The following is a 19,849-nucleotide window of genomic DNA, read 5'->3' on the forward strand; positions in this document are numbered from 1 at the left end:
GCGAGGACAGAACTTGTGGGCGGAAAGTTCCAATGGTGAACAAAGTGACACAAAGAAAAGTCAAAGTATGGTTTTACTAAATATCTTTATAATAAGGCTTATTTGTGCAGCCGTTTTGAAACAACGAATTTATCTTCCCCGTCTTAAAATATAAATCGTACTGAGGTGATTTGTTAACTTTCGGCTTTCCCTATTATTGTTGAGCTAGCAACATATGGTAGAGCGGGGGTCGCTGATTTTTGGATCGCTCTCCTTTACTCGGGCAATGATGTGTGGTCGTCTTTGGTGGGCTGCGTAATAAAGTTTGGAGCAAAACCGGGTTAAATCAATGCAACAAAGTGGGGGATCGAGATGTTAACACACAAGTGACAAAATTAAACAAAGCTGGGCAAAAACTGAACCAGAAACAATCGGGTTGAGGAAAGCAGTTTGGCCCCGTTTTCTTAGCTCGCGTTGGGACAAATGGACGAGAATTTATAGCAGTGAAAAGCTGGTCGCTCGCTGCCTTTTCCAATGGTCAGCATTTAACCACTTTGCAGCTTCTCAGGCGTTTAATATTGATCTTTAGGTGACACACTATTTCTCAAACATTGTCTTGGACACTTCTGTTCTCCCGACTAATGTTGCTAAAGCCCCTGTCTCACTTGGGCGACCTAATCCGCACAGTTTCCATACTACAGCTACCACAGATATAAAAAACACTGGACATCATGCTGGACAGTGGACAACATAATATAGGACAGGACAAGCTGCTTGAAAGTGGCCAGTCCTATATTATGATGCTCAGTGTTTTTTAAATCTGTGGTACAGATCTGCAGTAATCGACTCATTCTAATGGTAACGGCCCCGTAGTAGAAGCATCCACGTCGCAGGGCTGGAAACTGGAAGAATCCCGGGCTAATTACCATTCACAGGGCGCACGGCAGAAGCTTCCGACGCCTCGCATGTGTGTGAGTGTGTGCATGCGCGCGCGGCCACCAAGAAATTGTGTCCCCTCTGTACCCCGGTCCCCTCCATGTTTTGACAGCGGTTTCCGTCTCTGGTCTCGCCGATGTATAAGAGTCCACACCTTGAACAACCGGTACAGTAAATGAGGTTGGAGGAGGTGCAAGTGAACCTCTGCCTATTCTATAAGGACTGTCAGGGATAGAGTTGAGGGAGGAGGTATAGGGACAGGTGTTGCATCTCCGATGTTTGCAGGGGAAGGTACCTGGGGAGGGGGTGGTTTGGGTCGGAAGGCATGAATTATCAAGGGAGTTGCAGAGGGAACGGGCTCTGCAGAAGGTGAAAAGAGGTGGAGATGGGAAGATATGACAAGAGGTGGGATCCCTTGGAGGTCACAAATATGTTGGATTATGTGTTGTATGTGATGGCTAATGGGGTGAGAGATAAAAGCTAGGGGGACTCTGTCGCTGTTGCGACTAGGGGGAGGGGAAGCAAGGGGATATTGAGGAGACACATGTCCGGGCCTCATCTATGATGGAAGAGGGGAACCCCCATTCCCTAAAGAATGAGGACATCTTGGATGTCCTGGTATAGAACACCTCATCTTGGGCGCAGATATGGTGTAGATGGAAGAATTGGGAGTATCTTTGCAGGAAGCATGGTGGGAAGAAGTGTAATCTAGATAGTATAGAAGACTATATAGAAGTAATATAGAAGATTAAAAAGGTTACTTCTCACTTTCACTTTCTGCACCATTTGCATCTTTGTGTGTAGACATATAACCAATATGTTTAAAAACATTTAGTAAAGCTCGCAGATGTCAGCTATTTTTATGTGATCAGAAGTCAAGGCCCAAAAACATGTTATTGCTTAGTTTATTTTGCTTCAGTTAGAACATCATGGTAACTCAGAGATTGGAGATAAAAGGCAAGGACAGTGAGAGGTTAAAGTTAGTAAAAACATGCATGCTAAGCAGCCAAAGATAAGAACTGAAATTATAATAAAATGCTGCTTGAAATTATGGATCAGAGAACATTTGGAGTGTGGCCGAGCTGTACTATCTCTGAATGCTCCAGGCCCAGATTTGTGCAAATTAAAGGCTTCTCGTCTTCTTGAAGAATTCTCTGTGTCTGTGTCATCTTATCTTTAATTTGAGTCTTGTAAACCACGACAAATTGGCGCAGCGAGCAGGGTCGGTAAGAGACCATTAATTAAAAGACAAGTAGCCCAGGGCCTTCCCAGCCCCTAATGTGGCTCTTAAGGACAACAGGACAAAAGCGGCCACCTAAAAACTATGCGGTTTTCCGCTTCATTTGGACTAATAACCTGTTGTTCATGATTAGCCATTGGGGACACAGAAGTGCCTAGGTAGTTAGAAGGTCTCTCTGACCCAAGAATCTGGCACTAAATTGTTCTAAAAAGGAGGACCGGGAGGATTGTCCAAGAAGGCCGCACTGTGTGTGGTGAGTAATAATAGTTGTGATAAGAAAGTAATGTGATAGTATTAAGAGTTTATTAAGACCTCGTGGTTACCACCCTGAGAAATCAGGGGTTTGTACGGGCGAGGCAGGTATTAAGACCTCGTGGTTACCACCCTGAGAAATCAGGGATTTGTACGGGCGAGGCAGGTATTAAGACCTCATGGTTACCACCCTGAGAAATCAGGGGTTTGCGCGGGCGAGGCAGGTATTAAGACCTCGTGGTTACTGCCCTGAGAAATCAGGGGTTTGCACGGGCGAGGCAGGTATTGTGTGGACAATGCCTTGGGTGACCAGGGGTCATCTGGGCAAAATACGAATTTGGGGTAGGTGCGTGGCAGAAGGTGTACACAGTGATAGAATATTGTAGAATAGCAGAAAGTAGAATAGCAATAATAATAGTGTATGGTTTAAGGACTGAGTGTCTTAACTGTTTGTGGAGATGAGCTTTCAGCATTCTTTAAGCTGAGAGATCAGAAAATAAATGTGTTCCTTTGTCTGGAAATTAATGGGAGTGGTGTGTGGTCAGATGTTGAGTGACTAGGATTTTGATTGGTTGTGATTTGGTGGGGTGTGGTTAGAATTTGAGTGACGGTGAGTCTGACTGGTCATGATCTGAATCAATGTCCAATTACAGCGTTTGGGAACCTGACTGATGGAGGATTGGATTATCCTACTTTGGCTTGGATGTGAGATAAGAATTATATAAATGTTAATTTTGAAATTTTAATACGTGTAGAAAATTGAATAATTTCTTTGAAGTAAGAAAGGAACGAATGTGATTTGTGTGTAAAAACCGGTTTTGAATGAATGAGGAAGTTTATATATGTGATAATTATTTTGTTTATTGTATTTGTAGACCACATTGTAAGGATAAGTAAGTAAGTAAGTAAATTTTATTTATATAGCACGTTTTAAGTCAACTCGCATTGACACCAAAGTGTTTTACATAAAATAGATAATAAGTTTCCATAACAACCAGAGAAAAAGATTTTTATTTTTAAATAAATAAAAGAAAATGGAACACAACAAATTATAGAGTTGAACACAAACGTGTCCCCTCAGCAGAATCAAAAATTTCCACTGTGGGTAGGTGTATGTTCCTTTAAATAAATTGGAAGTAATGGGGGAAGATTACGAACAGTTGTAAGATAACGATTAACTGTTTGTATCCTCGTAACCTAAAAGGGGAAGTTGGAAAATGTAGGTTGTTTGGTTTTTTCTGATGTTTCTTTTAGATTTCTTTTCAGTAAAGTTAATTTGGAAAATTGTTACTAGTGCTAGGAATTGGACATTTAAAATAGTGGTGAGAATGGATTGAAATAATTGGAAATAAGTTAATTGATGAAACATGACCAGCTTTTATGGTTTGTTGTTTTATGGTAAACATTCTGGTTGGAGAAGGGTAATGATTGTTTGGTGAGATTTCAAGAATTTGCTGAGATTTGAGGAAGTGACGTAAGGAAGGAACATTTAAGGTAAATGTGTGACAAGATGAAAGTGTTAATTATGAATTATATGGCCACAAATAAGTTGGAAAAGTGGGAAAAGCGGAAAGGAAAGGAATTAGATGCACTTAGGCAGTTTAGAAAGAAAGGAGAGAGAGGCAGTTAGGAGATAACAGAAGTAGGAAACGACAGGTGTGAAAGTAATAAAGCAGGAGGAGTCAGTGGAAGATTTAAAAAGAAAGGTGAATGAATTTGCAAGGAGGCTAGAATATTTGAGAAGCAAGAAATTGAGTTTAGAATAAGAAAGAAGGCATACCAGAAAGGATTAAAGTGGGAAGCATAGGGATAAATTGATGAGACTGCTTTAAAAAGAAAAGAGAAGGACAGACACAGATTATCCCTTGGGGCACCCATAAACTGAGAGGGCTAAAAAATACCTCACCCTATATCCCTGATGGGAGAGGAAATGGATTAGGGCTTTGAAGGAGGAGAACGTGGGACAATTATTGGCTATGGGAGATTTGAAGGCACTGTTGGTGAAAGTGATAGGAACCACTAAACTGACAGAACTACTGAAGATGGATGGTATAAAATGATGCGAACAATGTAATAAGCAATGGCATGCTGTTTGACACACTCAGGCAGAGGGTATGGCAGGCCCTGAGACAATGTTAACCACTTAAGGTGAACCCCAAGGAATAAAGGGGAGATACACTAGGAGAGGCAAATAATCCTGCAGCCTATCTGGAAAACCAGCTGAAAATGTGGAGAGTTAAAAATGAACAAGAAATAAAAGGCAACCAGTTAATGAACATTATATTATGAACTACTGTGGTGGATGTCATTCCTCTTAAAGTCAAGTAGATTGGAGGAGGTGGTGGAATTGTCATTTATTTCCCACCCCCGATTCAGCGATCAGTTGGTCTCTGCGGTCGAGAAATATCGCAAAGATAGGAAAAAGACTTGCAAACCAACAGGAAGAGCTTAAAAAGAAAGAGCGTGAAAAAAGAAAGACAATGTTGTCAAAAACAACGGACCTGGTTGATAAGACTGAAATAAGTGATGAACCGACACAAGTGAGTCCTATGGCAAAACCAAGCAGGGCCAGAGAATTACATGCCAATAATAAATGTCTTTGGGGGAGCGTTTCCTCAAAATGTCCTATCAGGAGTGAAATTAATCTGGATATAAGCCCTAACAGGATTGGGGTCCCCAAGGGAGGGAGGGATTTAAAGGAGGATGTCAAGAAAGGCTAGGATGAGGTAGGGTTTTGAATACTAGCCCCATGTTTTAATAAGAAGATAAAGGCAGTTGGAAGGTGTACCCTTAGAAAGTATTTGATGATGTGGATGATTTGTTTGTTTGTTCCACAAGTGAGTAGCAATGTAAGAGAGAGAGACATTTTAAGTCTAAAAAATTTCAGAATGTAGGACAGAGGATGATGACCTTGGCAAAGGCAGGATATAGTTCAGACTAGATTGGAAAATATGTTGAAATTGTGACGACATTAAGAAAGATAATGAAGGAAGAAGGACAAACAAGCCTAAAGAATGTTTTACAGTTAGAACTTTTGAATGATGGAGACAAAAAGGTTTTGTTTGTGAATGTTTATTGTTAAAAGGGATCATAATAGCAAGTATGTAGGGTTTGAAATGGTGTATAAGGATGAATTAGACTTTAAGGTAATTAAATTAGAAGCCTGTAACCTTGCTTAGCTCAGTTGGAAGAAATTAAGGCTTTAAGAGAAGCATGTGACATGAGGGAAAGTGAGAAAGATTAAGTTTATATCGACTAAGCATATGATTATGGAGTTTGTCATATGTTTAGAGTAGTAGGGAAATAGAAAGGCTTTGAGAAAAGCAATGGAGACCAAAAGTTATCAGTAAAGTTAGACCTGATAAGAGCAATATTGAAGTCAGGGGCACTAGCTGTCATTAAATGTCAAGCACATAAGAAGGTAAATTAAAGTGCAGACGAAGCAGCCAGAACAGCATCTGGAGGATGATAAGCTGTTGTTACGTCTAGGGTAAGTTTGAATAGATTTAGGTATGAGCACTGTAGTGTCGTTTATGATGAAAAGGGTAATTAAGAGGTTTGGTAGACCTACAGAAATCAGCTTTGACAATGGATTGTTTTCATTTAGGGAGTAGTCAAGTTGGCGATACAGGCCCTTAGAGTAAAACACAGATTTGGATGTGTAACACCTGCAGTCACAGGCATGGTGGAAAGAATAAATGGAACATTGAAGGTTAATATAAATAAGATTTGTGTAATTACAAAGTTGAATTGGATCGATGCCCTGTCATTGGCACTGAAGAGATGTTGTATGCAAACTAACCGAATAACCCACATAACACCACATGAGATGTTTATTGGCCGACCTATGTAGGTGGCACAATGGAGAGGTCCTTACAGAGGACCGAGTTTGGAACAATTAGAGATAGAATTTAAGAAGTATATGCAACAGTTAATTATGATATACAAGTCTATTTATGAACAGGTAAAGTAAAAGCTGTTGGAGGTGGACCAGGAGGAAGGACCCTTTAAACCTGAAGACAAGGTGTATGTATGAGTTTTCCAAACCACCGACCGATGTTCAGGTAGAAGGTTGATATACCTGGTACCATTTCAATCATTACATGAGGGCTGTCCCACAGGTACGAATAGATAATAGCCATGAGGTAAGTGAACAGGAGGACAAAGAAGTGAGAAAAGAGTAGAGTTTTAACAAGAACGTTGTTTGACATCAGTGGTGGGCAAAATAATGGAAAGGATACTTAAAGATAATATATATAAGAATTTGGATAAAGGGTAGGATTAGGAAGAATTAGCATGGATTTGTGATTAGAAGGTCATGTTTGACTAATCTTGAATTTTTTGAAAAGGTTGTTAGGGAAATTGATGGGGGTAAAGAGGTGGATGTTGTCTAGCTGAACTTCAGTAAGGCCTTTGACAAGGTTCAATAAGGAAGTAAGGTTGGTTAAGAAGGTTTAGTAAGGAGTAGCAAGATGGATTAAAAAGTGGCTGTATGGGAGATGCCAGAGTGTAATGGTGGATGGCTGTTTGTCAGGTTGGAGGTCAGTGACTAGAGGGGTACCTCAGGGATGTGTGTTGGGTCCACTGTTGTTTGTCATGTGAATCAATAACTGGATGTTGGTGCGGTAAAATGGATTAATAAGTATGCAGATGATACTAAGATAGGTGGTGTTGTGAATAATGAAGTAGATTTTAAAAGTCTACAGAGAGATTTAGGTCATTTGGAAGAGTGGGCTTAAAGATGACTGATGGGTTTAATGTTGATAAGTGTGAAGTGATACATCTTGGAAGGACAAATCAAAATTGGACGTAAATGGTAAATGGTTGTGAATTGAGGAATGAAGTTGAACAGAGGGATCTAGGAATAACTGTGCATAGTTCCCTGAAGATGGAATCTCATGTAGATAGGGTGGTAAAGAAAGCTTTTGGTGTGCTGGCCTTTATAAATCAGAGCATTGTGTATAGAAAGGTGTTCAAGAAGGAACTGCAGATGCTGGAAGATCGAAGGTACACAAAAATGCTGGAGAAACTCAGCGGGTGCAGCAGCATCTATGGAGCGAAGGAAATAGGCGACGTTTCGGGCCGAAACCCTTCTTCAGACTGATGGGGGGTGGGGGGGAAAAGGAAGGGAAAAGGGAGGAGGAGGAGCCCGAGGGCGGGGGGATGGGAGGAGACAGCTCGAGGGTTAAGGAAGGGGAGGAGACAGCAAGGGCTAGCAAAATTGAATTCTCCCAATTTTGCTAGCCCTTGCTGTCTCCTCCCCTTCCTTAACCCTCGAGCTGTCTCCTCCTTACAGAGAAAGGTTGAACAAGTTAGGTCTTTATTCTTTGGAGAGGAAGAAGGTTAAGGTTATTGATAGAGGTCTTTAAAATGATGAGAGGGATAGACAGAGTTGACGTAGATATGGTTTTTCCGTTGAAAGTAGGGAAGATTGAAACAAGAGGACATGATTTGAGAATTAAGGGACAGAAGTTTAGGGGTAACATGAAGGGGAACTTCTTTACTGAGAGAGTGGCAGCTGTGTGGAATGAGCTTCCAGTGGAAGTGGTGGAGGTAGGTTCGATTTTATCATTTAAAAATAAATTGGATAGGTATATGGACGGGAAAGGAATGGAGGGTTATGGTCTGAGTGCAGGTAGATGGGACTAGGTGGGAGTAAGTGTTCGGCAAGGACTAGAAGGGCCAAGGTGGCCTGTTTCATTGCTGTCATTGTTATATGGTTAAGATAATGTGAGGTTTTTTTTTTGAGACATGAGTGACTATGAAATTGGTGTAAATAAGGTCAGAATAACGGGTGTATGTGTCTTGTTTGGAGAACAATGTTTCAATTTCATACAGAATAATACTAGCCCGGAGGGGGCTTTCACTAAAGCCATGGATAAGTTAAAAACCTAAGGAGTAAGGTTAAAAGAAACGCAGGGTTTGGACATCAATTGTTTGGGTGGTTGGAGAGCATGTTGGGGGGTTGGGGAGCATGGCTGATTAAAATTGGTCTGACCATTGGGGTCGTACTACTTGCAGTGGCAATAATGTTGTGCTGTGTTTTCCCCTGTATTAAGTCCCTCCTGGTGAAAGCTACTGTGAAGCAATTGCCAATGATAACGGGTGCAGACGAATCCGGCCCTAAAGGAAAATGGACCTGGGTGATAGAATACTACTATGATGGAGAAGAGGTATTAGGAAACTGTTGAATTAAGTCTGTAAGGGGAGCTGGATCTTTTTTCCTGCCTCATGTAATGGGGGTAGGTTTTTGGCCCAGTTTCCCAAGGAGCCAGAGAAAGAACACTACACAGCATTACGTTAAATGAATTAAAGAGCCTGCATTTTAGGGCTATATGAGTGATTAGACCTGGGGAATGTGTGTGTAGTTTTCTTTGTCTTTTGAGACTTTGTAAAGTCTCAGAGAAGGAAGTTATATAGAAGACTATATAGAAGTAATATAGAAGATTAAAAAGGTTACTTCTCACTTTTACTTTCTGCACCATTTGCATCTTTGTGTGTAGACATATAACCAATATGTTTAAAAACATTTAGTAAAGCTCGCAGATGTCAGCTATTTTTATGTGATCAGAAGTCAAGGCCCAAAAACATGTTATTGCTTAGTTTATTTTGCCTCAGTTAGAACATCATGGTAACTCAGAGATTGGAGATAAAGGGCAAGGACAGTGAGAGGTTAAAGTTAGTAAAAAACATGCATGCTAAGCAGCCAAAGATAAGAACTGAAATTATAATAAAATGCTGCTTGAAATTATGGATCAGAGAACATTTGGAGAGTGGCCGAGCTGTACTATCTCTGAATGTTCCAGGCCCGGATTTGTGCAAATTAAAGGCTTCGCGTCTTCTTGAAGAATTCTCCGTGTCTGTGTCATCTTATCTTTAATTTGAGTCTGGTAAACCACGACAATAGTTGTGGGAGTCAGTAGGTTTATAGTAGATGCTAGTCGATAGTCTATCTCCTGTGATGGAGATGGTGAGATCAAGATGGGCAGATAACACTCAGAAAAGTGCTTCCTGTTCTAATAGGAAATTCCATTTAAAAATAATCACTTTGCTGTTTACCAGTTTTACATCATGTTCTTTTTTTCAATTTCTAATTCCAATGCAAATTGTCCTAATTGAACATGGGGAAGAAAGTTATTTGTTGTGCAGCTTAAAATATCCAGTCAGTGGTTTAATGGATATGACAATGGAAAAAAACTCCAGCAGGGATTCACATTTAAAAGATAGCAATAGTCTTGATCAAAGTTAGAAACATTGGGTCTCAAATGATACAACATGCATCAATAAACACATCTGGTAAATGATGGTTCAAATTGGATCAAGACTACTGAGAGAGTCCAGCAGTTAGGTAAATGTTGTCAGGGTCTGTTAGACTGATGAAATCATTATGCTTCTGCAGGCCACAGCAGCTGTTTGAATTTGTCTTCATTACCATCTTATAAACAAGATAGACAAATCAACCAGGAAAGTATCTACTTTATCAATCCACCCAAGTTTATTTTACTGGCATATTAAAATGGATGAAACAAAGAATCTGAGTCGATATACTGGCATCATCACATTCTTTTAAACAACCAGCAGATTTCAACAACTTTGTTCAACACGATCAGAAACTGTATGAAAACCAAAGCCTACAGATGCTAGAAATCTGCAATAAAAACAGAAAATGCTACAAACTCTCAGCAGGTCAGACAGCATCAGTTCCTGTTTCACGCCCAGGAAACTTGACCAGAATTGAACAACAGCAGATTATTCCTGCTATTGGTCTGGAACTGCATTGCAGGTACCTGGACTCAGAATGCTTTTTTAGAAACTTAAAATGTAATTCATCATTCTGTTGGGATTCTTTAGGGATGTATTGAAATGCCTGTCTTTTCTCAGATCCATGCTCGTATGTTTTTTTTCCCATAATCTAGAAAGTAATCGTTTTCACATATATGTCCAATTAGTTTTTAATATTACTAATGGAATCCGATTCCACCACCCTTTGAGATGGTCATTATTGAATCTCAACAACCATCTGTGTAAGAAAACTCCTCACTTCCGCCCTAATTATTTTGAACACTGCCTTAAGCTTTTCTCTATTTAATCAATCAAAAACCAGGATAATGTTAAAGAATGATCAGCCATGATCACAATGAATGGCGGTGCTGGCTCGAAGGGCCGAATGGCCTCCTCCTGCTCCTATTTTCTATGTTTCTATGTTTCAACTGATTTTTCATTTAACCTTCTCTGGTCCAAGGAGAACAATACCAGCTTCTCCAATTTCATTCCATTAATGTTTGTCAGTATACCCTTTGTGAAGATATATACCCCTGATGTCCCTGCTCTTGAAAATTATCAATATATATTTAGATGTGTTTACACTTCTCAAGGCTTCAGATTCAACATTCATTTCAAATCATAACCAAAGGCAATTAATCAGAAAGCAATTGTTAGGAACAACTTTAATTTTCTAACTGTGCTTCCACCAAACCTGTTTGTCTGAGTTTTAATCATCCTATTGCCATTCCTTTGACCTTGCATCATCAACCTTCTTCCCCATTTTCCGTGTTCTTACTTATACCATGTTTGCCTGGAAATCTGAACTATCGAGGTTATGAGCTGTTTTTCCCCCATTGCAAGTGATCATTTCCAACGTAATTAATGAACAATGCACTTCCAGGCATGATTCACCTTAGCAGTTTTGTCCAGGGAGGCTTGTGATGTCATGTAATGCACATTATTTGGACTGCCGGCAAGTACTGGAGCCTCCGAGAAAATTAAAGCATTTGTTCATTCTCAAAGAGAACTAGATGTTTTGTCCCACAAGGTTCAGGCAATAAATGACAATTAAACAATCTGCACTGTCACACAGGTGATTCACACATGGTATCTCACACTCACACTGAGATTACATATAGATGGCATCATTATTCAAACATTAGCTATTTCACTGGAGCTCCCTTCATTGACTGCAGCCTTATTCAAAAAATTTTTTATTGGGACCTAACACGCACCAATCTTCCAACACACAGTAGCCAGAAGCTAGTTCATTGGTGTAGTAGCTGTGTGCTCCACACAACCCCTTTGAGAGTGTGCTAAACGCCACGGTGCTACTTCAAACATTTTTTCACAAATTCATTTGGGACACCAGAGTGGACATTGCCACTAATTGCAGGTTGTGTTTTGTGTGGAATGAACTTTAGACATTAACTGTGTTTAGCATTCCACAGAAGCTGTCTGGCTGTAATTTGCTACTGTTTTTTGTCTTTATTATTTTGGATTTCCTGCATCTGCCGTATTTTGCGTTTGTATTGTTTTGATTACATTGCCTCGTTGTGTCCTTAATTTCACAGCATCTGTTTACACATTTGCATTGAATTATATTGTCTTAACTCTGTCCTTGGCCCTCTTCAAACACTTTGCTCACTATTTGTACAAATGCAAGTAATAAAATTATACAACCTATACGCAAACCCAAAACATTCAAATATGAAATCAAAGGTCTATTAGCAGCACTTGGCGATTCCATTCCATTTTGTCAAGATCTGGAGAGAGGAATGAGGACATGTCTAACAGCTGATATTTGACTTCTGCGAGATAGCAGTCAATTCACCATAATACAACAGTCTCACTTTGTTGGCAAGTTTGACCAAGATTGATATTGATCCATAATGAACCATGGGCCGGATGACCCAGTCATTATATTTAAAACAATCAGCAGGCTGCATTATACAGAATAGGCAGAGGAAAATGTCCCTTTTTGAATGATAAGGTGCTGCACATTAGGCTGGTAAACAGGTTGGGAGAGTGGACAAACAAGTGGCAGATGGAACAGCAAAGTGTGGGGTCATGCACTTTGCTCATAGGAGTAAAGGCATAGACTATTTTCCAAATGGGGAGAGGATTCAGAAATCAGTGATGCAAAGGGACTTGGGAGTGCTGGTGCAGGATTCCCAAAAGGTTAATATAACAAGTTGAATCGATAGGATGGAAGCCAAATGCAATGTTAACATTCATTTCAAGAGGACTAGGACATAAAAGCAGGGATGTGATACTGAGACTTTATAAGGCACTGGTCAGACTGTGGTTGGAGTATTGTGAGCAGTTTTGGGCCTCATATCTGAGGAGTGGTGTGCTGGCATTGGAGAATCGAGTGGTTTCTGAGAATGATCCTAGGGATGATTGACTTAATGTATGACGAGGGTTTGATGGCTCTGGGTTTGTACTGAGTTTAGAAGAATGAGGGACGATCTAATTGAAACTTACCGAATAGTGAAAGGCCTGGATAGAGTGGATGCAGAGAGCACATTCTCACTAGTAGAAGAGCCTGGGACCAGAGGGCACATAGTCTCAGAATGAAAGGACGTACCTTTATAAAGGAGATGAGGAGAAATTTCTTGTGCCAGAGGGTAGCGAATCTGTGGAATTCATTGCCACAGATGGCTGTGGAGGCTGTGGGTCACTGTGAGTCACTAGGCATTTTCAAAGCAGAGGATGACATGTCCTTGATTAGTAAGGTTGTCAAACGATAAGGGAGAAGGTGGAAGATAGATCAGCCATGATTGAATGATGGAGTAGACTTGATGGGCCGAATGGCCTAATTCTGCTCTTATGAATTACAATTTATAATGCAATGCCTATGCATCTTCACTGTGCATGTATCCTGTGCCCATAGTTCATACAGTGCACACAAAGCTAAAAACAGTCTTCATCTGGCTGAAGATTAATTGCTCAGCCTGTATATCATGCAGTAGAGACAGATGCTACAAGATGAATCACATTGCCAAGATAAGCAGCAACAGATCAATTAGAACATATTGGTCTGGTTTTGAGCCTATGATGTGTCATTATCCGTCCAGACCAATTAATGTTTAATGTTCAATAACCTTTGCCTTTTGTAGTCCCTTTGTATGATCATTTCAGAGTCCTATTTGCAAAGTAACTTATTTCAACACATTGCTTGTTGAAACAGAGCAGGAACATGATATCTTGGAGAAGTAATATTGAGGCAATATCTTCCTTAAGGGGAGAAATAACTAGAAACAAAAATTCTGCTCACACCTCATTTCTCCCCCCAAGGACAATCCGCTATATAAATTATGCAAATTTAAATTTGTCACTGTGATATTATGAGGATTTTATGTTGTATATTGCTGAAATACCTGGATATAATTACAGCTGTTGATTCACTCAGTAGCACGCATGGATATACAATGGGGATTTATGAAATCCTTGTGCTCTTCAGAGAAACGCCAGGCAATCGCCCACACTTTTAGCTCAGTGTTCCTAGCAAAACATTTGCTTAGGAAGGAACTGCTGATGCTGGTTTAAACCGAATGTAATAACAAGGAACTGCAGATGCCAGTTTATACCAAAGATAGACACAAAAAGTTAGAGTAACTCAGGCTGCATCTCTAGAGGAAAGGAGTCGGTGACTTTCCGGGTCGAGACCCTTATGTTGCCACATGTTATTCACGAATTTCATCTTTGGAATGTACAACAAGAATGGAGGCACAGAATATAAAGTTTGGAATGCTACATTGGAAATTTATAATACACTGGTTAGATCATGCGTGGGGTATTGTGTGCAGTTCTGGTTGCTAGGCTATTGGAAGGATGGTGATGTGCTGGAGAGAGTGCGGAGGAGGTTCTCTAGGATGTTGCCTGGATCGGAGGATTTTAGTAATGGGCAGAGATTGGATTGGCTGTTTTACTTAGATTGAAGGAGGTATGATCTGATAGGCAGATCAAAAATTATATGTGGCAGAGATAGAGTATCAGAATCCTTTATCCCCATGCTAGAGTTGTCAACAATAAGAGAGTATATGTTTAAGGTGAGAAGAAGGAGTTTAACTGGGGATTTGATAGGAAGTTTCTTTTCACACAGAGAGTATTTGATCTTGCTGCCAGAGGAGGTGATGGAGTTCGATACAATCATTAGATTCACGAGATATTTAGGCAGGCACTTTAATAGGGAAGGCATGGAAGGATAGGGACCTAATGCGGGCAAATGGAATCAGTGTTGTTGTTGGTTAGTTTGTGCTGTACAACTCTCTAATGTATAAAAGTGGTTAACGTTGACTGCTTCATGTGCACATACATGCTGTTATGAAAACTGCATGGGGGTCTATACTAGTTGCATGGGGGCCTACTATACTAGTTGCATGGGGGTCTCTCCAATAATCACAGATATCCCAATGAAAATCAATGTCACTTGAAACCACTTATTCATGGTATTCAATGTGGAATTAACCTCCATTTAGCCACCTCAGCTCCTCCTAAATTTACAGAAGGGTAAGGTCACTTGGGGTGGGTACTTGCACTCGTCCAGGAACTATAGGTATGTCAATTCCATGGAGGGAATAATATATATTTGATTAAAATTAAAATCTTGCCACACCATCAAAGGAAGGCAGAATCAAGTTTGAGCCAAGCAAACAGAACAAAGCAACCGAAACAAGAGTATTCAAGAGAGAGTTAGATATAGCTCTTGGAGCTAACGGAATTGAGGGATATGGGGAGAAAGCAGGAAGTGGATACTGATTTTGGATGATTAGCCATGATCATATTGAATGGCATTGCTGGCTAGAAGGGCCAAATGGCCTACTCCTGTGCCTATTTTCTATGATTCTAAAACAAAGTTTAGGCTTTGCTAATATTTGTACGCCATTTATAAAAACTGTGAAATCAATTTCTCCAAGTTTGAATGCTGTTACAATATGGCGTGCTAAATACTTGTTGGGAACCATGGATCAGTATACTTGTGGCTTCCTAAGAGTACCCTGTTAAACTGACTCGCTTAGTCAATTCTTGGATGGGAAACCATCTAGGGATGCCAGGTTCACAAGGCCTGCTTTGTGGAGGAAAGAAGTCATCCAACTAATGCAATGAATTCAACAACAATCTCAAATACACTACACATACTAAAAACAAACATGTGGTACAAGTATACATATTTCATGCACACACATATGATGAAGGCCATATGTATGTTAAATAGAATTAAGGAGGTTATGGGCTGACCCAGTAATTCCATTCCACAAAATAACTTAAGGGGGGGGGGATAAGCATGGAGGGCAGATATTATGCTGAAATAGCTGTTACACATTCCCCACTTGATTAAGTAAATCCCACCCCCAAAACAGGGTTGTTTCTAGCCTGAAGATAGACACAAAATATTGAAGTAACTCAGTGGGTCATGGAGCATCTCTGGAGAAAAGGAATAGGTGACGTTTTGGGTCACACTCTCCTTGTATGTGAATACTTGCCATTAATTCAGACTTTTATTTTTAGCCGAATATCTACTGTAGTTTGTAATGAACCTGATAATATCAAATACATTTTCCCCAGTATATCAACAGAGATATGAATCTAATAATATTATCACTACATTTCCTAGATAATTTTATAAAAGCATTTTTGTATGCAACTAATGTCATCTTAATACAAGTTCAGGATTCATTCGAAATCTAGGAGGTGGCACGTTGAATCGAAAATTGGCTCAGTGGTAGAAAGTAAATGGTGATGATTGCAAAGTAGCTTGGCCATAAGGCCACAAGACATAGAAGTAGAATTAGTCCCATTCAGCCCGCGAGGCTCCTCTGCCATTCAATCATGGCTCTATATTTTCCTCTCAACCTCATTCTCCTGCTTTCTCCCTGTAACCTTTGACACCCTTACTAATCACTGGCCACTGGAAAGCTGTTACCAACAGGATTCCCCGGATTTCAGTACTCCACTGCTTGCTCTTTGGGATTTATATTCACGTCAGGATTAAATGCAGGGGGGAATGAGAAAGGAGTTTGCCAGACGATACAAAAATTGGCCATGCAGTTGACATGGAAAAATGTAGACTTTAAGAAGATGGTTTGATTATTTTGGTGGGAAAATGGTATCATTAAATCCATCTATCAATGAACGGTGAGATAATTTAGAGAGGTATCACAAGGCAAGAACATGTACAATATATCAGAAGATAGTGAATGGCTTGGAGGAACAATGTAAAGATCCCTTAAAGATAGTTGGACCATTAATAAAGTGGTCATAAAGGCATACATGGTCCTATGTATTATTGGCTAAGTTAGGGAGCATTGGAGCAGAGAACTACACGCAATTCTGGTCACCTCATTACAGGAAAGACGTAATTATGCCTGCGAGAATAGAGAGAAGATTTACAAAGATGTTGCCCAAAGTCAAAGTCCCAGCTATGAGGAAATACTGAATGAGTTAGCACAGTTATCTTCAGTGTAGAGAATGGTTTCAAATAAACATCCCATAATTAGGAATATTTTACAATTTTCAGTTATGTCCAATAATTGGAATATGTCCTAATGTCTGTCCCATATGTCCACAGCAGCAGCATTGGCCAATGAAAGCCCCTCTGTACACAGATGGAAGCTTCATATCACAATGGAAAGTTAATTTGTGTGTTACATATTTAACATCCCCTGGAACATTGCCACAAAATCACCAAAGAATATATAGTCGTAGCTCATTCCAATCAATGATTTGCTAAAAGTCCTACTGCTGCATAAATGTGACAGCCTTTGACCATTATTTTCACAATTGAGGGCTCCAGAGTTGAAGACTTGGAAAAACTTTTTTTTAAGCATCAAACAAATCTTATTACTCTCCTTTTAATTACTGTATTTCCTGGAAGGCTTTAGAACTTTATTGTAATTAGGACCCTTACTGACAATATCACTTTGAAATCAAGCTTTGTAAAGATCAATAAAACCTCAAGCTCCTTAAAACCAAGATATGCTTCTTGATACACTAAGTGCCATTAGCTTTCTCAAGAATGCGCAAGCAGATCTTGAATGTAACTTCACTGTGATTTTTCAGCGCAAGCTGGGGCCTAACGGACCGATGCAGTATTATTGAATATAGCTTCTCCAAATGATCCATGACTCAGTCAATAATGCTCTTTCGCAGCTAATGATGCGGATTTTCATGGAACTGAAGCAAATTCAACATAACATTAAATTACTGATGGGATTAAAAATAAAGTGGCTTAAGGAGTATAAAATGGTAGGATGATGTTATTTCAAAATGAAGCGGATCGATTTTGATCTATTATATACTTCACGTTGGTCCACGACCACTTCAAAATGTCTGTTACTTACTTGATGAGAAATTGGCATCAGTGTGAACTGGAGGTGTGGAAGGAAGAAAAGATGGATGTCCAACAAAAAAGGAGCGCAAAGAACGTTCTGAGAGAAGAGGAGAACGTTGAGCTGGGATGTTCTCACAGCTGCCAACACTATTATGTATCTTCAGATTTAGAGGCTTGTTCTTTTTCTTTGCTCTGATAGAATCATACAAAGGCAACAAATCAGTAAAGACCGAGTACAAAAAGCACAAAATTAGTCTCCAAACACTGCTTATAAATTATAATAACTTCAAGAAAAACTAGAGCAGGCATTAAACTCATTAGCTTCAGCCCACCTGAGATTAGTTTTTGAAGAATGGCATGGCAGAAATGCTAGAAATTCAATACAACCATCAAGACGAATACTTCATATAAAAGAATAATGACAATCACTTACAGTATGAAGAGTGGTAGATACATTACACATGTCGCATTTCCTCTTTTTCCACAAACACAAATAATGGATTTGTGAGTAATATGTGAGAACACATAGGAAAATATGAAATGCCTGGGACAAAGCAAATTCTGAATTGCATGAATCAATAACAAAACTTGTTAACTCCAAGTCCAACTACAAAATGCACATTCTAGACAATACCAGCTGCCTGTTTAATGACTAACAAATAAAACAAAATGCTAGAGGAATTGAGCAGATCAAGATAATGGAAGACAACATTTCAGGTTGGAACCCTTCTTCAGACTGAAATTTCTCGTCTCTTCATTTTCTGTATAGTTTATCTTTGTGAAGGTTCAAAGGATGAACCACTAAATTAAAGGCTCATGCAGGTGCAATGTACTGATTCTGGTCTATACTCCAGTTCCTATACGCAAAAGGTAAATATACAAGTCCCTGTGATGGTGTATGATTATTTCCTCTCAGTGCAGGCTCGAAGGGCCGAATGGCCTACTCCTGCACCTAATTTCTATGTTTCCTAATTTCTATGTATCTTCTACCCATGTTGCATGCACAGTTTAAAGAGGGTACAGCCACTAGAAAATTGTTCTTAAAGAATAGGGCTGTTCTCTGTTTATGTTAACAGTAATCATAAGAGGCTATGAGAGGTAGCTAGAATTTTGTAAATAATGGTACCAACATTTGCCAATGGACAGAAAGGGACAGCATGCACATGCAAATGGGATCCTAAACTATAGCCTTAAAGTCCTACTGAATTTAACTCTAGGACCCATTTTCAAAATGATCCCCACAAAGCAGCCCGTTTCATCGACAGTTTGGCTGTGTATTGATTGTGATACTCCCTGGTTAACTCTTCCCTTCCCACACAATCCACCCCTTCCCCAGGTACTTTCCCCTGCAACCCAACAACACCAGTCCCTTTACCTCCTCCCTTGTCTCCGTCCAAAGACGCTGACAGTCCTTTCAGGTGAGGCAGAGGTTCACTTGTACCTCCTCCAACATCATCTACTGTATCCACAGTTCCATATGTAGACTCCTATATATCGGCGAGACCAAGTGCAGGCTCAGCGATCATTTCGCTGAACACCTCTGCTCAGTCTACCTAAACCTATCTGATCTCCCAGTTGCTAAACACTTTAACTTCCCTTCCCCTTCCCATGCTGACCTTCCTGTCCCGGGCCTCCTCCAATGTCAGAGTGAGGCCTAACGCAAATAAGGCACATCAAACACCACCTCATATTTCACTTGGGCAGCTTACAACCCAGCAGTATGAATATTGACTTCTCTAACTGCAAGTAACTCTAGCTAACAATGATCCATTCTATATTTTTCTTTTACTTCGCCCCTTTTGAACTCCCATTTTCACACCTTACTCTTCCTTATCTCTCATTTCCCTCTCACCCGTTCCTTCTATCCAGTGATGCTGCCTGTCCCACTAAATTACTACAGCATTGTGTGTCTGTCTTCCATTGCGGTAGCATCTGGGAACAGGATTTCAAGTTGTGCTGGAAACTGGGAAAGGAGCTGACATTGGGCAGCAGTTCTGTGTGGGGACACTGTGCAGCCAGATATGAAGAACTTCTCACTGATCTGGGATTTGGCAACTGAAAATCTAAATCAGTCAGAGTGCAAACATCAGAAATCGCTAGGTGCATGAAATATAAAAAATAACAGAACAAAAGCAAATCTCAATAAATTGCACATACGCGGCTTGGCTTGCATGGCTGAGAGAAACATTCTTGTCCCTCCAGATTAACGCGGTGCTATAAATGCCTTTAACTCATTATTGGCTTATTTTGATCCACAAAGCTTGAAACCCCAGCATCTAGGGTAAAAATAAAGTTAGGCAAACTGAAAACAAGCTGCACTCTGACTCTCTTACCTCCCAAAA

The 19,849-nt window shown here is 40.0% G+C and overlaps 1 protein-coding gene across 1 annotated transcript in view; it reads right to left on the reverse strand.

The window, feature by feature from the left end:
• Positions 1-19,849, reverse strand: part of ksr2 (kinase suppressor of ras 2) — a 393,381-nt gene that overhangs the window by 180,951 nt on the left and 192,581 nt on the right. The window contains exon 5 of the mRNA XM_033043111.1: positions 17,518-17,699. Coding sequence (XP_032899002.1) covers positions 17,518-17,699 — 182 coding nt within the window. The remainder of the gene's footprint in view (positions 1-17,517; positions 17,700-19,849) is intronic.

This window comes from Amblyraja radiata, chromosome 25 (genome assembly GCF_010909765.2).
Source record: "Amblyraja radiata isolate CabotCenter1 chromosome 25, sAmbRad1.1.pri, whole genome shotgun sequence".
Taxonomy (NCBI): Eukaryota; Metazoa; Chordata; class Chondrichthyes; order Rajiformes; family Rajidae; genus Amblyraja; species Amblyraja radiata.